The sequence below is a fragment of the Mytilus edulis genome, chromosome 5 (assembly GCF_963676685.1).
Source record: "Mytilus edulis chromosome 5, xbMytEdul2.2, whole genome shotgun sequence".
Lineage (NCBI taxonomy): Eukaryota > Metazoa > Mollusca > Bivalvia > Mytilida > Mytilidae > Mytilus > Mytilus edulis.
Genome location: NC_092348.1, coordinates 7975485 through 7999859, shown reverse-complemented (window position 1 = coordinate 7999859; position 24375 = coordinate 7975485). Strand labels below are relative to the sequence as shown.

Sequence of the window (24375 nt, the reverse complement as noted above, 5' to 3'; positions counted from 1 at the left end):
GTCTATTGAGATGCAAGGTAGTAGTACTCTGCCCGTTTTGTAAAAATGGATAGCACACAGGAAAAGTGCCACACATGTTTTACACAATGACATGTCATTGCAAGCCTGTTATATGCACAGTGAATACAATTAGTTATTAAGCATATGTTATTTTTCCATGCATAAAACATATTTTACTCTTATTCCAGTGCACTCAGCAGTATAAGGCCATCATTTTTATCCTGAGGACATATGGTTAAATACAGCGCAAAAAAACTTCACAATAAATCTTGATCACCAAGAGTGCCAGTGAAAATCAGTGACCAGCATTCAAATTTACACCAAATTGATGTTAAAAGACATCCTGCTTTTCAATAACATATGTTTAAACCACTGAATCACTGAAAGACCCCCCCCTTTAAAGTACTGAAAACTATCATTCTGTATTGACAATAATATTTCAATGCAAGTTAGATACATGTACACCCATTCCAGTAACATCCTCAAGGTGTATCTAGGGTTAACATTGACTGTTATCATCACCCACTGATTAAATAACCCTTAATATGACAACAGCTTCTGTATTAGATTATAATCGACACATTGTGTGCGATATTTGTCAACAGTCATCAGGAGGAGACATCTACCAGGAAATAAAGTGAGAAAATGATTACTTTATTTATAGTCAGGTGTGTTATCCATCATCTACAAAGTCTCATTAGTTTCCTACTGAAATTTGTCTATCACAATGTCTGAGTAATTATAGTGGAATTAAAATCAACAAGTTTATCATCAACTCTTCATCAAATATTTATCATATTTACTGATTTCTATAGCTGTCGGCCTAGGAATAAATTGACACTCATTGAGTGTAAACAAATTGTAGCTAGCTGCCAAATAACTGAAAAAGGATTTATTTTCTTTGAAATTTGATGCCAAAATATTACCCAATATCACATAAACAATTGCTATTTTTGTACATTTGTTGGGAGCAATTTGAAACAGACAACATGAGGAAACCAAATGTTTTTCTTTCACACAGAGATATGCATAGAATAGCTTCAGTTCTAAACTGCACCAGTAACCTGATAAAAATCAATGTGTGCTATGCATTTTCTGCTTTTTTTAATTACATACATAGGAAGACTTATTTACAATTGCAAGTTGAGCAGGAAACAAACTATTTTTTCCAATTCCTTCTGAAAATTTTTTTTTCTCAAGCAGTTACAAAAAAATGTAAGAAGTTTCAGAATATACCTAAAAGGCATACCTTTTAAAATTCAGTCAGCTACACTTAACCAATTTCATTTTAAGAGTCCAGAAGGTATATCTGCTTTTTAATGTAATCAGTGGGCTTTTTTGGAGGGAGTCCTATTATTGAGAGGGAAGTGCACTAATGGATACATGTTTGTTTTCTTGAAACGTGAGTTCTGACAACATAGAACAGATCATATCCATCAATCTGAGATTGCACTGAACTACCTATATAAACTTTTATGATACTTTCACCTATACTTTTAACTTTGACATTTGAAGGTACAGATGAAGATTGATTATTTGCTACTTAAGACTTCTGGAAGAGTTTTAATGTCATTAATTATATCTCCCGAGAATACTTAATACATGTCTAATAATAAATCGGGTAATTACATGGAATGTATTACCATGGAAACAAAACACATAATATGTTTTATAAAATAATTTTGCAGAGAAAAGAAATGATCATTGACGTCTAACTGTCAGCTATCTATACAGATTATATTGAAGGCCAACAGCTAACACAAGATTCTTTGTTCTAATTAAAAAATATGGGAAATATTAGAAACAAAGCAGGAAAGTCTATAGGGTTAATCCAGTCCTTGAATAAATGGCAATGACCTTGAAGGCTAATTAGCTTTCATAACAAGATACAACAGATCTTTTAACTTTCTATAACTGGCAGAACTATGAAGTTTTCTTCAAAATGAAATTGTTAGAATGTAAAGCTTCTTTTTGAAATTTTATAGGGTTGTTAAAGAATTGATTGTTCACAAGTTAGACAATATATTGAACTGTAAATTTATAAAATGTATTACTGTCTCTGTAATCTGAGAGGTTTGAAGAATTTTCATATATTTATATACTTGTAAACATTTAATTTTTTTATGCCTTAAATTGGACAATCCCCTCCCACCCAAACAGTGGTAGATGCAGGGGTCTCACCCTTTATCCTGGATAAGAACCCCCCCCCCCCCCCCCCTTATAAATGGCTGGATCCACCCCTGTTGTGAATGTTTATCAGCTAAAACATAATATATCAATGGCATCAAAAAGAACAAGTGCCAGCATGAATGCTTCTTGAACAACTCAATTATCCATTTTGTATGTAGAACAGACTTTCAGGTCTGGCTTATATGTCAATGAGTGAACAATACAACATAAAGATACACTTCTAGAAGGAAACATTAGTCATACCATAAAATTGTCCTAAATCACAAAAGATTTATATTTTCAATTACGGTAGGTTTACAAATGTAGTACTGTCAAGTGGACATTATTTTCAATGGTTTATCCTAAGGTAAAAGCTCTAAAAATCTTTCATTTCTTAAAGTCATATGAAACGAGTGACTGGTGTAAAATAATGTTTATCTAATTCTTGAACCAATGCATGTATATATCATAAACTTAGTCTTCTGTGCACAATTTTATCATTTTTTACGCAAATATATCGTATAATCGTTAATTTTTTCTCTCTCTGTGTTATGATTTAACAAATATGGCAGCTCATTAAATGCCGTGTTTTGGCTCTGAAATTTACTGATTGTCACTTATAGTAAACAATCAACAAAAAAGCATGGGTATTGAGCATGTGTTTAACAATTTATACAATCAGATAATAGTTTATTTCAGTGGCAGGTCCATGCGTATTGCGATCACCGGACTATTACGAGAAGGTTCACGCTAAGGTCACATTGCATACAGAAAATATGTCAGAGAATTGCTGCCTGGAAGCAAGCAATTAAAAAAGTTAACTTCTTCAAAATGTGGACAATTGAACAATTTTCTTCAGAAAAAAGTATATGTACATAAGTTCAATAATGAAAACTATCCATTTTGTTATAAAAAAACCTATGCATCATTTTTTTAATTTGAGGTTTCATATGACTTTAAATCCGATCATCATCTAAGGGGCAAGAAAAACTCCTGAATATATAGAACCTTACAAAAAGATAGAGCCCTGGAAACAAATCACTCTATAGTATTATGTTTATATTTGCATGTAAATGTATTCACATCATGTATGACTTATACTCTAAAACAAATATGTGTGAAAACTTATTGTTTGCTGATAAATTGATCAACTCATATGTAAATCAATTCAATAATAATGAACACAAAAGCATATAAAATCAAAAGTAGACAAACGTCTCCAAGCTTTAATTAGTATGCCTTAATAATGGGATTTGACAAGTACTGACAAATTCTACAAATAATTGGCTTGGCCTTGTTCCACCAAATGTTTGGCATGATGTAGTGAAAGAAACAACTGTGAAAACCCCTGTGATGTAAGGATTGTAATTAACAGTAGTGTAACAATACTTGATTGAACCGTAATAACATCACACATGTTACACACTCAGGCTTCAGGTGGTGGTTCATCAAAATCACATCAGTCAATACTCAGTTTTTGTATAGAAAATTGGCAACGCTAACACGTTTTTTTTTCTTTTTCTTACTATCCACAATAGACATCAACCTGAACTGTACAGAAAAATATTTTAATTTAAATAAGGGCTAGATGTAAAAATTTAGTTTTACACTTTCCTTATAATGATCTGTTATATTTTCTGTTTTGAAGACCTGTTCCGGAATTCTCAGGTTTGGTCAATGGATTTAAAGAAAGACTAGTTAACAAACCCTCACACATTTTTTTTTTGCAAAACATGCACACAGATCTGTATTTCCAATCTTATTGAAATTTTATTAGAATAAATAAGATGAACATTTCTATATGAAATATAATAATAAAATGTTCTATATAAAAATTATCGTAAATACTTTCTAATTTTGAAATGTTACATTAAAACTTGTATCAGAAATAAGTAAAGTACACGTTTGTATATATAATTTTAATAACAACACATTCTTTATCAATATCATCAAAAATACATTGAAATTTTGTTTTGTTACATTATACCTGAATGACTATTTCCACAATAAACCTGAGGTTATAAATGTTCAAATACTGTAATTTATTCTAAATATCAAATAACTAAATTAGATATGAGATTTGACTTGCATCTATATCAATCAATAACATACAGTTTCCCCGCCTTGTAGCCCAACCTTAAATCATTTTATATCATTACCTTTACATTACAGAGAGAAATCTTTAACATATGTTATACTGATTACTGCTATGAGCAATGTCACGGTAAAGGTCAGATAGATTTTATTGTAAGAAGCTTACAATGGAAAAGCTAAATTAGGTTTCAGAACATGCCCTCGCATTTCCTTGAAGAATCAGAGTAAATATATATATATTTATAGTTGGTGAAAAGAATATTACCTTGAAAAAAGCAATATATAAATGGTTGGTGAATAAAATAATAGCTTGAAAAAGCATAGAATCTATTAAGCAAAGAGTTTTGTACCTAAGTTATTACCATGCATTATGGAACATTTGTTTTCAAGCAAAGAAACTAATTAAAGCAATAATTTCATCTTTGTTCTTACATAATCTTTAAATATCTAAGGATAACAAGATGCAGCGCAAGATAGTTCACACTTATCTTCCTTGATTTACAATGTTACAGTAGAATACAGAAAGAAGTGGCAGATTAAGGGGGGAGGACTCGAGGGGCCTTATATGGAACTACATTTATGGTTTATGCATAGACTGTTTACAAGTGAAAATCCAAACGTTGAAGATAAATCAATCAAGCACTTCAATTGTTTTTATTTATTAGGAACACAAACTGATTTCCCAGGATCTGATTTTAACAGGTTTTGTTTAACACATCTAATTACAAGCTAACAGCTAATGCAGATGCAACATGTAAAACAAATCTGGTGTACACAATAATGAACCAACTATTTTAGTATTGCATAGGCACTAGGAAAGGCAGATTAAAAATATGCAATAACAATTGTTTTAAATGGTAATCAGTGAACACATTTTCTATTGAATCAGCTATAATGAAAACTGGTAATAGTGTTTTTTGAATACTCAGTCTCAATAGCTATTAGACTCAGCATATTATATAAAAGTTTCTAGTCTATAACACAGAGCTTGATTTAGACAAGCTTCTTGTTTCTAAGGGGCTCCAATAAATAGATCAGCTGTTTGTTCAATTGTGAACACTTACAAGGAAGACTATTGTATCAGAATAATTGTAATCTTTAAGCAAAACATACTTTGACCTTTTCTTTGACCTTTAATATAATTAAATGTCCATAACTTACCTGGTATGGATTTACTGGCTTCCCTTGAACTTTGACATCAGGTCTTCCAATAAATGAGATGTTCAAAATCATATCACTTCCAACTTTTGAGCATTTAAAACAGATCTGAAATTTGTAGGAATATTTGTAAAAACTACCATAAAATTGACATTTTAATTGGTTCGAAAAGGGTAACACATCTGTATGTATTGTATCTCTTTTTTTTGTTATAGCCAAATATATTTGCATATATATGAAAAGCATAAAAATAGTGACTCTTCGCTTACTTAAATGTATCCATAGTAATCTGCAACATGTGCAATGCAATAAAAAATTGTTGTGGGGTGTTCTAATAAAAAAATTGCATAACCTACAATAGCAATACCATTCATTTGCAATAAACAAATACAACTTTTAATCTGTATACCGTTGAACTAGCATGGATTTCTACATTGGTCCCAGATATACTTTAATTGAATGCAATCCAAACAATTTTGATTTTCTGTATCATTGAGTTTCACCAATATCTCCCTGAGAGGCACACGCAGGAAAATACTGAGTACTATATATGTACGTATCTATTTGTGTGCATAACTGGGAGCAATGACAAACATACAATTAGTATATTGTAAGAATTTCTGAATCCTAACGATAACTTACAAAATTTAAGATAATCTGCACATGTATAAACAGTGTAAACAACACAACTAGAACATTGCCACATTCATTGATTCAATAGCTATAATCTTTTCTTTCATAATAAATCTAATTGCAATTTTCAATTAAAATTATTTTTCAAAAACATTTTCTTTCAGAACTAGACAGCCCTGTAGGACCAACAAAATTGAAACCCATTTTGTATAAGTTTGTTTGAGAGTTGTCTTCCTACTTACAGTTCCTTTGAGCTTGAGTATATTAGCGGTCAAGTTGGTCAGTTTGACACCTCCTGACGTTTGTTGGGATGCAAATATAGCAAATGATAAATCTTTGGCATCAACTTTACTGTGAAATAACTGAAATAGAATAAATATAAAATATCTTAATGACCAGCTGATTTTCTGTAATCATCATATCAGGTAAAGATTGAATGTTAAAAAAAACATACAGGTTATCAATAAAATGGAAGTTGTAGTTTATTTCTCATTTTTGTATTTCATGATCCAGACATAAAACAAGCCATAAATCTATATGAAATGAGATGCAAGTCATTTCAATATACTTCTGATGGAATATAGGCCCTTCTAACATTAAATAGAAGATGTGGTGTGATTTCCAATGAGACAACTCTTCACAATAGACCAAATGACACAGAAACTATAAGTCACGGTAAGGCCTTCAACAAAGAGCAAAACACATACCTCATAATCAGCTATATAAGCCAAGATATCTCTGAGGGGGGTATTTTGGGACAATGTTGCTCTGACATTAATAGTCAATCTAAATCTTGATTTTAAAAGATTTTTCCCTGCTTATATGGGGGTGTGTACGTTATTCACAATTACATACATGTACATGTACAATTTCATTACCTGTCATTTCAAATGAAAATAAATTTACTGTATGTACACACAGTCTCTAAAAATGATAATAGTTAATAGCTGATATATTTCCTTTATGAATGAAAATAGTACATAAATAGAATATTTACAGGAAATGAAAATTAAACAGTAGTGACATTATACAACAGACAACCATCACCAAGCCCTGACTTCCCATAAAAATTCATCCAAGGTCATCTGTGGTCAGGAAAAATGCCAACAATTTCATGTGGGTCATGTGGGTTATTATCACTCTTTCTGCGGACTCAAACAAGTCATATTATACCATTTTAATTGAAGAAATAACAAGCTACAATATTATCTTTCACAGGTTTTTTTTCTCTTCTGTTAACAAAATTGAGAATAGAAAAGGGGAATGTGTCAAATCTACTATGTCTTTGTACTTTGTACGTTACAATGGTTACAATGGTTACATAATCCAATTAAATTTCTGACTGGATACAGAAATGTATTTTACTAGAGAATCCTCTAACATTTTCTCTCTGATTTGTCTTTACAAATGCTATAAGTATCAAGATCTTATGAAAACTAACAATGTCAGAACCTGAAACTCAATTAAAAGTCAGCTACTTGTGATTTGAGGAGAACATCTTAAAAACTACTAAAAGAGTTGATTTTGTGTCTTACATTTCAAAATATATATAGATATTATTTTGAGATACAAGAATTAGAACCAGGTGCACCGCAGAGGTCGAACCCTGAACAGTTGGGGCAAGTATGGACAAAACATTCAAGCGTGATACAGCTCTGAATTTGGATTGTGATCAAATTTTTGACATTACATGGGTTTTTTTACACAAAACAAATGTCAAGATTTTACAAATCAATTAAAGATTTCTTCTTATTTAAATCTAAAATTAAATAGTTGACACAGCATAGGTTTCTGACACAGAATGAATGTGGTCTAATGAACTTAAAAGTTTTTTTTTGCCTTTGAGCAATTGACTATGCTGTTGAATATTAATCCTCTCAAAAAAATGTTTGAAGAAATTTTCTTTTTATTTATGAAATCTGAAATGAGAAAAATTTAACCCCCCCCCCCCTTTTTTCACATCCCCGTTTCCCTTTTTCCAAAACTGATATCAATTCAAATTTCTAATGGAATTTGCAACAATAACTACTCTTTCATTGTCTTTTAAATACATCATAAAATATTAAAATGTAAAATAAAGTGCTTGTTATCACTGAATGGTAAAGATTGGTTGGTAGTAAAAGTGAATATACATTGTTTATTGTATAAAACAATAAAAAAAACTTCATCAGCAACATTTTATATTGGCAAATTTCCAATGAAGTTATTTACATAAAGTTATTGGCAAATAAAAATAGAAAATGACATCATAGTCATGTCTGGCAAATTTCCAACATACATTATCTAAAACATTTTAGATAAGATAAGGAAAAAAAGCTTCATCAGCAACATTTTATATTGGCAAATTTCCAATGAAGTTATTTACATAAAGTTATTGGCAAATAAAAATAGAAAATGACATCATAGTCATGTCTGGCAAATTTCCAACATATATTATCAACTACTATTCTATACAAAGAAAGATAACTCCAATTGAAAATTAATTGCTATTGCACAATATTGTGCAATTAGATATTTCTTGCTATTGTGCAATACTGTGCAATTGAAAATTTCTTGCTATTGCACAATACTTGATATGGAATCCTGATTTGGACCAACTTGAAAACTGGGCCCATAATCAAAAATCAAAGTACATATTTAGATAAAGCATATCAAATAAGCCCAAGAATTTAATTTTTGTTAAAATCAAACTTAGTTTAATTTGGACCCTTTGGACCTTAATGTAGACCAATTTGAAAACTGGACCAAAAATTAAGAATCTACATACACAGTAAGATTTGGCATATCAAAGAACCCATTTATTCAATTTTTGAAGAAATCAAACAAAGTTTAATTTTGGACCCCCATTTGGACCAACTTGAAAACTAGGCCAATAATTAAAAATCTAAGTACATTTTTAAATTCAGCATATCAAAGAACCCCAAGGATTCAATTCTTGTTAAAATCAAACTAAGTTTAATTTTGGACCCTTTGGACCTTAATGTAGACCAATTTGAAAACGGGACCAAAAATTAAGAATCTACATACATAGTTAGATTCAGCATATCAAAGAACCCCAATTATTCAATTTTTGATGAAATCACACAAAGTTCAATTTTGGACCCTTTGGGCCCTTTATTCCTAAACTGTTAGGACCAAAACTCCCAAAATCAAACCCAACCTTCCTTTTATGGTCATAAACCTTGTGTTTAAATTTCATAGGTTTCTATTTACTTATACTAAAGTTATGGTGCAAAAACCAAAAATAATGCTTAATAGGGCCCCTTTTTGGCCCCTAATTCATAAACTGTTGTGACCTCAACTCCAAAAATCAATCCCAACCTTCCTTTTGTGGTCATAAACCTTGTGCTAAAATTTCATTGATTTCTATTTACTTATACTAAAGTTATTGTGCGAAAACCAAGAATAATGCTTATTTGGGCCCTTTTTTGGCCCTTAATTCCTAAACTGTTGGAACCAAAACCCCAAAAATCAATCCCAACCTTCCTTTTGTGGTCATAAACCTTGTGTCAAAATTTCATAGATTTCTATTCACTTAAACTAGTTATAGTGCGAAAACCAAGAAAATGCTTATTTGGGCCCTTTTTGGCCCCTAATTCCTAAAATGTTGGGAACAAAACTCCCAAAATCAATACCAACCTTCCTTTTGTGGTCATAAACCTTGTGTTAAAATTTCATAGATTTCCATTCACTTTTACTAAAGTTAGAGTGCGAAAACTAAAAGTATTCGGACGACGGACGACGACGACGACGACGACGACGACGCCGACGCCGACGCCAACGTGATAGCAATATACGACGAAAAATTTTTCAAATTTTGCGGTCGTATAAAAATATCAAGCCTCAGTAATCTTTACAGCTACATGCAACACTTTTTAAGTGGCAGTTTTTTTTAAATTAATTACAAAATCTATTAAGATGTCAAGCTGTCAACATCACCAAAGTCTTCCAAATGAGACCAATCAAACATCAGTACTATATATATATATATATACATCTTCCACAGATAATCAGTATATCATTGTAACAGCTTAATGGATTCACTACTTAGATTGTAATCATGGTAATAGATTGGATGTATCTCAACAGAACACTTTCTGCTTCCTTCTATTTAATCCTTATATTTTAGAACAATATTCAATTAGACAATGTAAGAATGGCATTGCTACATTTGTTCATTTACACAAATTGACAACAAGGAGATGGATTTGCCTGATAAAATCACACAGTAATGATAGCATGTATCTAACACGTAGTAGAAGTCCTCAGAAACTTTGCCTTCATGTCAATATTAGATGAGGATCTAGGATTTTTAAAAAGGGGGTAGGGGGGAATTGGGGAAAAACTATAGGCAATGATAGGAGTGGAACTTGTACATGTACATGCATGTATATATATAGGAATTGAAATGTGTAAAACTTTTTACCAAGACCAATAAAAATATGAACTAGTAATCCTGTGTTAGGATGCTAACACAAAAGTCGTCAAAACGAACCCAAAATCATTGTCCTGCGGTATTCATGATGCCACATAACGTGTGTGTAAAGTTTCATTACATTCAAAGGATTTTGATATTTTTCCTAAACTATACTTTGTGACATGAATTTTGTAATATCTTTATTATATGGAGTAACATGAAACAGACAGACATTTTAAACCAAACACTTAACCTAAGCAGATATCTAGTGATAATTAAACAATAGAGCTCTCAAGAACAGAAAAGTAAGAAAAATAGTCAAAATTGCATATTTGCCAGGATTGTTTAATACATCTGTTTCCATGGATATAATTGCTTCTGAATTGTACAAATATCAGATGAATCAGACATAATTTCTCAAATAGAGATTTTTGCTTCTCTACTCATGATTGTTTCTTGGTTCACTCTTGAGATATATATATGAATATTAGATAAACATGTAGTGTCAAAAATCTGAAATCAACACTAAAAATTATCAGTATTATAGAAACTCAGGTGTAAGTGTGTTTGTGTTGATGCAACGTGATTTATGATTTATGTGATTTGAACACTCCATACTACTGTTGCCTCAAATTTACCATGGTTACATATAATCAAATCAAATTTCTGACTGGTGGCAGAAATGCACACGTACATAGAGAACCCTTCAATATTTCCTCTCTTTTTCTTTGCAAATGTAATAAGTGTGAAGATATTATAAAATCTCAAGTTATACATTTTATAAGAACCGCAAGAAATACAAAAGTCAGCAACTTTAAACATGAATTGTTTTAAAAAATGTGGAAAAACCTGCCATACATGTTGGTCCTTGATAAGAACTTTTTCAGATATTACTGATGTTTAATGTTTCTTCACTTTTGGGTTTGATGAGTCAACCAAAATCCCTTTAAATAGTTTCCAAGCTTGCAGTATTCTGGAAGTTGATGCATAATGATTGAATATTTATATCTAGACAGCACGTGTTACTCCATTTTTATTGGTTATTTGTATGGGTCTAGGAATCATGTACTCATCTTCAAGTGACTGGCTGCTTTAATTTTCTTAAATTGAAAATCAAACCTGGTTCTATGATTTTATTTTCTAAGAAATCAGTTTATGTCAAAGTGTTGCTACAAAAAGGAGACAGACTCACATATATGCTACATTGTGTAGGTATGTAGGTATAACAGAGTATCATCACCTGCCTCAAGTGATAATTCAAATCTCATCAAGACAAAGGGATATTTAATTATCAAGTTTATCACTTGAGACAGACAATACTCTACTACTAGTATACATAACTAGTATCAAACCAAGTGTATGTCAGTTTGGTCAGGTGAAGGGTCATGTTGAAGGAAAAAGAAAACTTGATTCCGAAACATGAAAACTTGCACAAATTGCAGCTTAGGGAGCTACCATTTGATTTTTATGGGGGGGCTAGGATGAAATTTGAAAAAAAAAGGCAGGATGAGACACTTGCAAAAAAAAAAAAGTCAGGACGACAATTTAGGTAAAAAATAGTCAGGATAAACTAAAAAAAAAAAGGCAGGACCAAACAGAGTGAAAAATAAAAAGGCAGGACAGAGATTACAGCTAATGCAGGACAAAATTTTTCATCCTAGCCCCCCATAAAAATCAAATGGTAGCTCCCTTATACAAAAAGTTTCCTAACCAGTTAATGCAATTGATTAAGGAATAACATGTGATGTGCAGTTAGCCAATCAACATATTATAATGAAACATACATCTAATGTAGTTAATTCTATTTGAATTAAATAACCAAAAGGTAACTTGATCAGAAATACATGTACCAAATGTTATAAGGATTAAAACCATCAGTGAATATAGTTTTGTGTATTTACTTTGAGAAAACAAGATTTCCTCATGATATGCATGTTCATTATCACTGGACTAGTATATATTTGTTTAGGGGCCAGCTGAAGGACGCCTCCGGGTGCGGGAATTTCTCGCTACATTGAAGACCTGTTGGTGACCCTCTGCTGTTGTTTTTTATTTGGGCAGGTTGTTGTCTCTTTGACACATTCCCCATTTCCATTCTCAATTTTATGAAAGATTTTTTTTCTCTCAAGTCTGAACCATGATGAATTGATTGATTGTTGGTTGCTTTACATCCAGTGGCAAATATTTCATGCATGCTCAGAACCATGACAACACATTGATATTTTGTATGAATAAAACTTACATATTTGTTATCTGATCCTGCTTCAAATGTAATTTCATTGAATTTTGGCGGGAGGCTTCCAGGCTTTACTCTCTCAAACTTCAACTGTACTGGACCCTGTAATAAAAGTTTTCAATTATTATCATATGATATTAGATATATATTGCACATGTACAATTAATACCAACTTGCATTGTCATACATGTATATGTATCTTTCTTCAGCAGATATTATGACAACTTAAAATGTATTACCGATAACAATAATGTTCAATTATTTAGTATAAAACAATTAAAAACTACACATAGATGCACTAGAGGTTACTTTGAATTACACTCAAAAACTGATACCCTACCACCTTGTAGTTATCTAGAAAAATTTGTGTGTTTATGTTAAAATGTATAGAATAGACAATGGAAATAGGGAATGGGCTTAAGAGACAACGGGCAGAAAACAGCTTAAGGCAACCAATGGTCTTAGAAGGAGCAAGAAAATCCAGAGGTGTCATAGACTGACCATAAACAAATACATGTATGTACATAATATAATATTGACCTTGACCTTGCAGATAAAAACACTCCAGTTGAATTTGCAACACACCTTCAGGTGAAGGGCAAAATAAATATCAAGCATTACAAATATTTTTCAATAAGTTCAAGGCTTTACCAGTTGAGTGCTCATACCTGTCAACTGACCCGGATTCTGCGGGTGTGACCCGAGATTTTCACAATTCTGAGGGATCACCCGGATCACCCGCCGGGTCATTGAAATAACCCGGAAATTCCGAAAATGACCCGATTTCACCCGTATTTCTTAGCATTGAGATTGATTTTCATGACATAAGTAATATTCCTTTGAAATACCGGCAAATTCGTAATCCTTCCATGAACATGCAGTTCATCTAGCTATGTAAACTGTCAAATTAAGTGACCCATTAAGTGCATGGCTTCACTTGACAGCTTTGGTGTCAAACACATTGTTAATTAACACCAATTACCTTAGCTTTAGGTCGTAAATAAATTGCCCTGTTGTTTTACAAAGATATTTCAACTAAGAGTTAACTTTCCCTTATTTGTCACCATTCAAAATTATTCCTTATATTTACATTTTATGGGTAAAAAAGATTAAATCATAATAATATAAAATTCAAATACATATTGAAAAATAACTTTTCATTATTTTTATACCTTTATACAATTTTTAAAAAAAAGTTGAAAATTATTTTTTACATTTATACTTCCTTTAACTGTATTACTAAATTTTATCATGGTCTAATTTCCTTCTTAATTGACAGATGATTGTTCATTCATGTAATACCTCTACATGGTATGTTTAAAAGCTAGTAAACTCATTTTAAAAATAAATTTGAAAATTAAATGTTAGATGAAGACATAAGACTGTGATACACAAGTTAATAAAAATCTTTAAAAGTGTAATGAAATAATAATAAATAAGATTTAAAATGACTTAACCAAGTGAACATGCATTGATGTTTTGGTATCTTTGAGATACATTATAAGAAAATGTACCATAAATACTGAAATTCAGCTCGAAAAAGTTCGTACGCGTTATGACCTGAGATTTGATTCTTCAATGCAGGTCATGACCTGCATTTTCATCGTCACAGGTTGACAGGTATGAGTGCTACTTTTGTATTTCTGTATATCAAATCCAGACATGACTTTGTAAAGTTGAACTGTTTTGACGTTGACATTGCAGACACATTCCAAACCATATTCTTGACACACTCTCAAATAATGAAAGCAATAATGCCAAAAAATATAAGTACACATATATCATTTGTATTCTTAAGGGAATTCATGGAATTCAAAAGTTTTGAATCAAACACAACTTTGTATACATCTTAAATTTCATGCATGCATATAAATGTATTTGTATAGGGTGATGCTAAGGTTGATCTTAAGATTGTGGCCTTGACTGTGCAGACTTAAAATTCCAACCTTACATGGAATGGCATCATACCATCTCATTTTGGGAAACACTAATTAAGAAATAATTCATGGAAGCCATAGATTGTTGGAAATTTACACATGGCCTGGGCCGTGATATTCGAATTTTATCCTGAGCGTTAGCGAGGGATAAAATTAACGAATATCACGGCCCAGGCCATGTGTAAATTTCCAACAATCTATGGCTTCCATGAATTATTTCGATTCTAATAGGTCAAATACGGTAATTAAAAAACTGAAGCGATGGTAGGAATGCTGTGTGTGTGGCTGTTCTTTTTTTACTCCCGGTTCAATAAAGCTCAAACATTCATAAAATCTGTAGCTTGCATGGATTGTTACGTGAATAACAGTTAGAAAAAATTTGTTTAATTCTTTAAATTCTCAAACCCAACATTTGCCATTTTGAATTTACATGTTTTTTCTCGTAAGCTACCGTCAAATTCAAAGTTGACATTTCGTAACTAGGGAGCCGCCATATTGACTTGCAGAAATCAGTAAATATGCAAAAAATGCTATAGAATAGAAAACAAAACAAAACCTACCTTACAAATCAATTTTAATACAATATCATGCTAATTTCGATTGTACACGTATCAGAAAACGTTCAACTGTAGCGTTTTCATTTGTATGACGTCATGTATTGAAATGACTTAAAACGCGTCAAAAACATTAAAAGTCTTAATTTTATTTTATTTTTATTTTGTTGATTTCTCCGAGCTATTGTTTATTACTTCTTTTTATTATACATCCGAATAAGAATAAAAGTTATTTTGTCTTTTTTTAACTGCACTTTTTAAATCAATAAAATCGGCAAAGGGTCTGCAAATAGGTTCCAATACATGTAGATTTACGTGGGAAGTATATTGTAACAGCCATTATTATGTATATCTCTGAGTCTGCGCTAAGTATAGATATATCGAGAATTTTATCACAGTGTTGTTTACAAAGCGAAAGAAGCACGTCATATTAGAATACCAAGCATAATATATATCCTTACCACATTCAAAAGTCTTTGTCATGTAGTTTTAGTGTCATGTAAAGTTTTAAGATTTATAGGGTCAGGATTTTTTTAAACCCATAGTGCTTTCACAAGTCGGGTTCAATTGTTATATCTTTAACAGGAACTCCCCATGTATGGATCAGTGCTCATACATGTACATGTAACTAGGGTCAATTTGGAAACCCTCAACACAATTTCAAACCTTTATTCTTTGCTGGAGTATAACACAATTTTCTATGTTTGAATATAATGATGTTAAGTTGAATCTTAAATATTGTGCAAAATAGACCATGCATACAGATATATCAACCTTATATTCACATCACAGTCTCTGGTGGACTCTCAGTAACAGTACCAAGTATCATTATAAACAACTATTCATGATTCGATCTGCCTATCAAAATTAATATTGAACCACCATCGAAGTTATAGAAATAGTTAATTAGAATGGCCTACAAATTAGGGATTCAGTGGTGGATCCAGCCATTTTAAAAAGGGGGGTTCCAAACCCAGAGTAAAGGGGGGATTCAAACTATATGCTCCCATTCAAATAAATTGATCAGCCAAAAAAAGGGGGGTTTCAACCCCCGGACCCCCCCCCCCCCCTTTGGATCCGCCACTGGGATTTATATCAAATTATTCCCTTATTTTGGTGAACATTCACAGTATTGTTCTCTGTTGCTCTTAGTTGAAAAGATCTTTTAAAAACAAATTTTTCACATACAATTTGCTGTTTCAATCGGATATTTTAATAAGTTCTAAAAAGTTTACTACAGATACATTTGTCAACTTAAGAATCATACTGGAGTTCAAAGAAACTCAGACTTAAGATCAAAGCATTAACAGAGAAATTTTAATATATGTTTAAAAAGGAACTGAATTGCTTCAAATATTGGGACCTAAATGTAATATAAATGTATATTTATATATATGTTCCTGGTCCAAGGTTAAATAGTAGCAACAGCTTCTTTATTAATAAGTTAGAAAAATGTATAATGAATCACTCATACTGTTTTCTATTAAAAAACTATCCAAAAAAATATTGAAATTAATAATTACATGTATGTACATTCTGTTAATGTCCAGCACTAGCACTTTTCATTGTCTTGTCTTTTTTAATATATTACAAAAAGCAAAATAAAAAAATTAAAATAAAATACTAAAATGATTTTTTCATAAATAGCTTCAATCATACCAAGGATGTTTATAGTTACACAAATAGTTAACTATACAAATCCTTGATCATACTGGCAAGAAAATTTACAAATGTTACAACTAACTGAATAGAACTAGTAATTGGAATTAGCAATATCATTTAAAAAATAAAGGTAATATATTTCCTGTACAAACAACCTCAGCACATACACTTTGTATAATGCATAATAGATCATAATACAGGAAATACGGTAATTAGCTAGAAACATGCAATTAAACTAATATTTGGGGTACACAAAAGGGATTGGATTGTAACATTGAAACTTACCCCTAATTTCACAACTTGCTCATTCAAAGATTTCACCCATAATTCTATAAATTCCGGCACAGAATCATAATGGAGATAGAACCAATTTAATCCCGAATTTAACCATCTGGTTGATTCAGCACCAGTTTCCACTTGCACTGGTGCCCCACTAACCCCTTCCTTCTTTTCCCAGCGTGCCACACGCGGCTGAAGAGGTCCGAAAAATGTCAAAACGGCATTGACCACTAGAACGACTAAAACTGCCCATCCTATCCACCCAAATAGTAAAACATCCAACAAATTGTCGTCCCAATCTGAAAACAACCACGACGTAACTCTATTGCCTCCTTCCGCCATTTTGTCGAAAGTCTCCCCAAGCCGATACCAAATTAACTTTGCAGTGATATCAACCATCGCTGGCCAATCAGAAGCGGTAGCATGTAAACTGATCTGTTTTACTTTAGGATTTTGACTCCCATATATTGCCAAGCCAACAGTTTCTTCTGTCTTAAATTTATCTTGTGCATCCTCGCGAAAAGGTTATTTTTGTCCAAGGGGATTCCTTGTTTATTTCACTACGTCACATTAACCAATTAAAATATTTTTAACCAGCTATAAATAGATATTGATTATCAACGGAGCACCTTTCAGGTAATTCAGTAACATCAACTCTGATTCCAAGAAAAAGGATATGGTGTGATTATCCCTCGGATTATCCTTCGGATCAATAGTCTAATTGGTCTAGTTTGGGTATTTTTTATAGGTTGTTTGAAATATGATTTGAATAAATCTGAGACTACTATCTATATATAACTACTGTTATAGTAGTTTCAGAATACTATATAACTACTGTTGTAGTAGTCTCAGAATAAATGGAGCATTGTAAAGATACCAATTTCTTTTTAAATTATTTAATTGCACAGAGACTAACTAAATATGTGTGAATCTTGCAAAGACTATCAGATGTGTCCACATATTAAACAAGAAGTAAAACATTTCGGACAATATAAATTTTTGAACATATCTAGTAAATTAATTCACACTAAATATATTAGCAATTGGTATGCTAGCCAAAATAAAGCTTCTGATGGAAAACTGTTTAATTATGTGAAATTTAAGCAGAATTTTGGTTATGAAAATTATCTCTCTTTAATTAAGAACTTTGATTTTAGAAGATCTATATGCAAATTACGTATTTCTGCTCATAAGCTTCAAATTGAAGTTGGTCGTTTTTCAAATATTCCACGAAATGAAAGAATTTGCAAAAAATGCTCCTCTGGCTGTGTTGAAGATGAAATCCATTTTTTAACTAACTGTGAAAATTTTAAATCGGATAGAGATGCTCTCTTTGACTTTGTTTGCCAAAGAATTCCGAATTTTTCTATACTTGATAATCAGCATAAATTTATTTATTTATTAAACTGTGAAGACAATCAGGTCCTTAATGCTGTTGGTAAATTTATTAAAGTGAATATGAGTTAGTAATTGTATTGTAACTGTATGTAAAAAATTGTTTGTATCTATGTATCTATGCAAATCAATATTCTTTTGCCTTATTCATGTATGCTCTGTATGCCCCTTGTGGGCCCTTAATTGGAAATAAAATATGTTCTGTTCTATAACAGAACAGCCCCCCCCCCCCCCCAAAAAAAAATTGCCACAAAACACGGTAAAACGGGGGGTGGGGGGGGGGGGGGAACAAGCCGACTGAATTAAACAAAAACACATGCAATTTATAAGCCATGATTTAATGAAAGTAACTCGAGTTATAAAATATTACACTTTGGCAATATAACTGACATATTTTTTCAAAACTTTTACAACGGTTTATCAAGTTAAATACGTATTTCTATTTCAACATTAAAATCCGACTAATAGGGTCTTTGCATCGGAAATAAACACGTTTATTCTAAAACCAGTTGTTAACTTGTCAAAAGGAAGATGTGGTATGATTGCCAAAGAGACAACTATGAACAAAAGACCAAAATGACACAGACATTAACAACTATAAGTCATCGTACGGCCTTCAACAATGAGAAAAGCCCATACCGCATAGTCAGCTATAATAGGCCCCGATAAGACAATGTAAAACAATTCAAACGAGAAAACTAACGGCCTTATTTATGTATACGGGTTATGTTCTTCTCATATACTTTATGATGGTATGATACTAAACCCCTAACGGGAGGGATTGTCATTGATTTTCATATGATGAAGACATAATCTTTCAATCAGTTTATTGTAGTCTGGAGCTGGCATGTCAGTAACTGCTAGAAGTCCTTTGCTACTTTATGTATCGTTGACATTTTGCTTAGTTTCTTTTGTTACTTTATGTATCGTTGACATTTTGCTTAGTTTCTTTTGTTACTTTATGTATCGTTGACATTTTGCTTAGTTTCTTTTGTTACTTTATGTATCGTTGACATTTTGCTTAGTTTCTTTTGTTACTTTATGTATCGTTGACATTTTGCTTAGTTTCTTTTGTTACTTTATGTATCGTTGACATTTTGCCTAGTTTATTTTGTTACGTATTCTGTCAGACTGACATCGGACTCGGATTTCTTTCAAACCGAGTTTTTCTGAGCGTATTAATATGTGTTTCTTTATTCTACCATGACTAGAGGTATAGGATGAGGGTTTAGATCTCACAAAACATGTTTAAACCCGCCGCATATTTGCGCCTGTCCCAAATCAGGAGCCTCTGGCCTTTGTTAGTCTTGTATGTTTTTTTGGTTTTAGTTCATTTATACGTTTGGACTTTAGTGTGACGTCCATTTTCACTGAACTTGTACACAATTTTATTTAGGGGCCAGCTGAGGACCACCTCCGGTTGCGAGAAAATCTCGCTGCGTCGAAGATCCATTGGTGCCGGGGCTTAGGCTGTTGTCTGTTCTTTGGTCGGGTTGATGTCTCTTTGACACATTCTCAATTTTAGTTATTTACACTTGTTTATATTGACTGACTGACCAATAAAATAATAAGATATCACTGTCAATGTCTGAGTGAAAGTAACGATATGAATCAAACGTTCCTTTTTTGTTAGGCATGCCCGGATGTGGATTTTTAAAGACTACTGGATTCGACTTTTGAAGATTGAAACGATTGATGAACAGTAGAAGATGATTCACCCTGTACCAACAGAAACAGAAATTTAATCAAATGACAAAAAAATCATCAGCATGAAAAAGTATAATAAAAAGATATAGCTACTGTATGACATCACGACGAGATCAAAATTGCCTTTAAAAATATGTATATCAAAATACAATTTGATTTAGTTATGCATGTTTAAAGCCATATTGTCTGCATCCGAATTTAAACCGCTTTGGTGACTAGGTTGATAACATCTATCCCTTTAAAATCTGACAAGTAGTTAATGCAAATAACACATGCATAGACACATTCATTGCGTCTTTTCTGTACGTACACTTAAAACCAAAAACATAGAAGGTCTAGTACAGTAAGTGTAAACATGTGAACATATGGTAAGATTGCTAATAATAAAAATCTTCACCAGGGACCAAATAGAAGTTATCAAGCATAGGTCACCGTACATGTCAAAAGACTTTCAGGGTTTGAAAATAGCAGGGGAAAAATCGCCAACGGTCCTTAAAATTTGGTGTGGACTACTTAAATTTCTGCTTTTCTTGTATAGAACTACAAAATGTGGGCTACACAATTTGAGCTGTGGGCTACAATTGCCAAAGTCTTAAATTCAATCCCTGACTTAGAATATGATAAACTTCAATGATTTTTACTTGTTTTAAAGTTATATTCAATTTTAGTTTTAAAAATTTGAATTATCATATGACTTTAAATGTGATGATTACACCAAAATGTTACTTCTATATTTCTATAAAACGAAATGCCATTACAGATTACTACATTCATTATTTTTATTTTACATGAAGTTATCATTGGGTTATGCCGCTTTGCACAACATCCAAGCTGTATCAACTTTTCTAGTGTATGTGTTTTTTTTATGTTGAAGTTTACCATTTCGACTTAACCTGTCTTCTTCGTGTAATTCCGATTTATTTGACTTACATTTTTGTCTCTGTTATACTTGGACATTCGAATATTGGTTGATCAAGGGTTAACCACCTTTGTAATTATGATTTTTTTCCTATTATGTCTGTCGTTTTGTTCACATATTGTTGTCAATACAAATGAATTATATACAGTCATACAAGTGAGAGACTTAGCTAGCTATAAAACTAGGTTAAACCCACCATATTTAGCATAAGGAAATGCCTGTACCAAGTCAGGAATATGACAGTTGTTATCCATTCGTTTGATGTGTCTGAGGTTTAAAACGTTTTTTATTTTTGCCATTTGATAAATAAAGGCAATAGGAATATACAGCTGCTAAATTGCCATACATCGATTTAAATGAAACAAATCCGGGTCATAAACCAAAACTGAGGAAAACTCATCAACTATAAGAGGAAACAAAACGGAACAACAAAAACACTAACTGCTTCAAAAACAAACGCAAACATACATGGAAACGGAATGGGTGATATCGACTGCCATATTCCTAACTTGATACAGGACATTTTAAGAAAAATATGGTGGGTTGAACTAAGTTTTATTGCTAGCCAAACCTCCAGCTTATTTGGCAAAGTTAAAAGTACCCCTTAATTGAAAACATTACGTGACAGGAATACAGTACAAATAAAAGCAAGAGCATTCAGGATAGAGAAATACATACATAAATGATATATAAATGTTTTTCATTTCGATCAACATGTAAACCACAAAATAACAACGAACACCTATAATGTATTTACGACATAACACAAACACAGCACACCAGAATAATTAACTGCACGAAAAGTCTTTTCTGTTTTGAATTTTCCTTGGATTCGGTATTTTTGCTATTTCATACAAACAATGTGTGTCCTTTTTGTTTTAGGTCGAAATCAGTATTTTTTTTAATATCAGATTTAAACACTGTATTTTGAACAAAACTGCCAAATTATACTTCTTCTACAGGGACAGACTATCATTAGATATAATTACTCCGAAAAATTACAATTATGATCTACATTCATAGATAAACTTGTACCTTATGACGTGATCTGAATTCAACCCACATGGTATCAAATCCAAGGTAGACTGAGGAAAACTTAGACAGGTTAATTCTAACCACGAACAATAAATATTTATTTTGTATATATATCTGGCAGGTACAATTCGGTTAAGGAATGATTTCAATCTACATAGTATTACTAAAGATAACATTTATACAATAAGAATAAATGTACAACTATTCATAAACGGTTCCACTTTTACAGCACATTTAAACCATTGCACCAAACATATTTAACTATAAACAAACATTACAGGACCTTGATTTAGAACAATTCCTAAAAAACCCTGTAGCATGTGACTGTTCCCACTCGCCTTACAATTACAGCCCCACTGGCCATGTTATTACTGGGGGATCTAAACATTATTCAACATGAAAATCTCCGAAAGGTGATTTTTCATGGTCTTAAGTTAAGAGAACCCCAACACATCAATTGGAACCATAACTTCAAATAATTATGGATTCCATAGAGGACTACGCCAGAGCATGGGCTAAACGAGAAGAAGTTCTGGACACTCTGTCAGAATGGGTCAAAACAATCAGGTCTCTGATAAAACGTCGCATTCACAAGTTGAAAAACTGTGTGAATGATCGAACAAAGTCCGTTTTCAGAGACAAAGAGGCGGTAGAATGTCTATCATCTCTTCAAGATAAGTATGTTGTTGTCCCTGCGGACAAAGCTTCAAATAATATTGTCTTTGTATGTAAATCGTATTACTACGAGTGTCTTGTAAAAGAATTAGGAATAAATGAGCACTCAGGTAATCCCACATACAAAAACATATCATTTGACATGGATGAGAGTTAGGCGAATCATAAGTCCTTCATGGCTTCAATGAACATTGCATTGAACAACAAATCGGAGGACTTACCTAGTTTGTATTGGATACCTAAACTTCATAAAATTCCATACAAACAACGGTACATTGCCGGCTCATCTGCATGTTCCACTAAATAATTGTCCATTAGATTGACTAAAATTCTGTCCGCAGTGAAAGAGGGTCTTCAGAAATGCTGTGAAACTGTTTACTCGCGTAGTGGTATTAGCAATATGTGTATTCTTAAAAACTCTATAGAACTCTTGGATAACTTTAAATGTCAGTCTTTTTCTGAAATTAGTTCTATCAAAACTTTTGATTTTTCAACCTTGTATACCACCATTCCTCATGTGAAATTGAAAAACTGTCTAATAGAAATAATCCACAATGCTTTTCATCATAAAAATGGTAGCATACGCTATAAATTTATTACTTTGGGATACCATAAGGCATATTTTGTTAATAGTGAACAAAACGGTAAAACATGTTACACAGAGGAACAAGTAATCAGTATGCTGGAGTTTGTTATTGACAACATATTTGTTGAATTTGAAGGTGGACTTTTTCAACAAATTGTCGGCATTCCTATGGGAACGAACTGCGCCCCTCTCCTTGCTGACCTCTTCTTATTTTCATATGAATCGGAGTTCCTTCAGACACTTGTCAAAAACAAGAAGATCAAAAAAGCCAGGTTATTTAATTTCACTTTCAGATATATTGATGATGTTCTTTCCATTAACAATCCGAACTTTTTCGATTGGGTTCCATTAATATATCCACCAGAACTAGAAATTAAAGACACAGCTTCCTCCGCCTCATTTTTAGACTTATACCTCGAATTTGACACACACATTCATCTCAGTACCAGAATCTATGACAACAAGACGTTTGATTTTGAAATTTTCAATTTCCCCCACCTTAGTAGCAATATACCAACTTCACCTTCATATGGAATATGCATTTCCCAACTTATTCGGTATTCAAGAGCTTGCAGCACCTACTCAGACTTTGTAAAACGTCACCAGTGTCTGAGCAGAAAGTTGATGGACCAGGGGTATGTCAAGGAACGTCTCGTCCTTTTTCAAAAAAAGTTCATCGGAAGGTACCAAGAACTTGTTGAGAAATATTCTGTATCAACTTCACAAATAATACACGATGGTCTTGAAGTATAGATTTTTCGTACTGACGTTGTTTATCATCTTAATAACGTGTGATATTATTCTTTTATTTGTCTTTATTAATATTACCATGGAAAATAATTAAATATTACTTCAATGATATTACTTTTACTGTTAAGTTTGTTTTTTAGATATCCATTTGACGTAACTCTGAGCTTAT

The 24375-nt window shown here is 32.1% G+C and overlaps 1 protein-coding gene across 5 annotated transcripts in view; it reads right to left on the bottom strand.

Moving 5' to 3' along the window:
* LOC139522858 (C2 domain-containing protein 2-like) overlaps positions 1–17693 on the bottom strand; it is a 42856-nt gene extending 25163 nt beyond the window's left edge. Inside the window, exons 1-4 of one of the 5 annotated variants that reach the window (XM_071316469.1) lie at positions 17146–17693; positions 12714–12809; positions 6297–6416; positions 5425–5529 (exon numbers count right to left, since the gene is read on the bottom strand). In XM_071316469.1, the coding sequence (XP_071172570.1) occupies positions 5425–5529; positions 6297–6416; positions 12714–12809; positions 17146–17538 (714 nt within the window). In that variant the 5' untranslated portion in view covers positions 17539–17693. The remainder of the gene's footprint in view (positions 1–5424; positions 5530–6296; positions 6417–12713; positions 12810–17145) is intronic. The other 4 variants (XM_071316467.1, XM_071316466.1, XM_071316470.1 and 1 more) reach the window with 4 other exon arrangements.
* Between the last annotated feature and the right edge of the window lie 6682 nt (positions 17694–24375).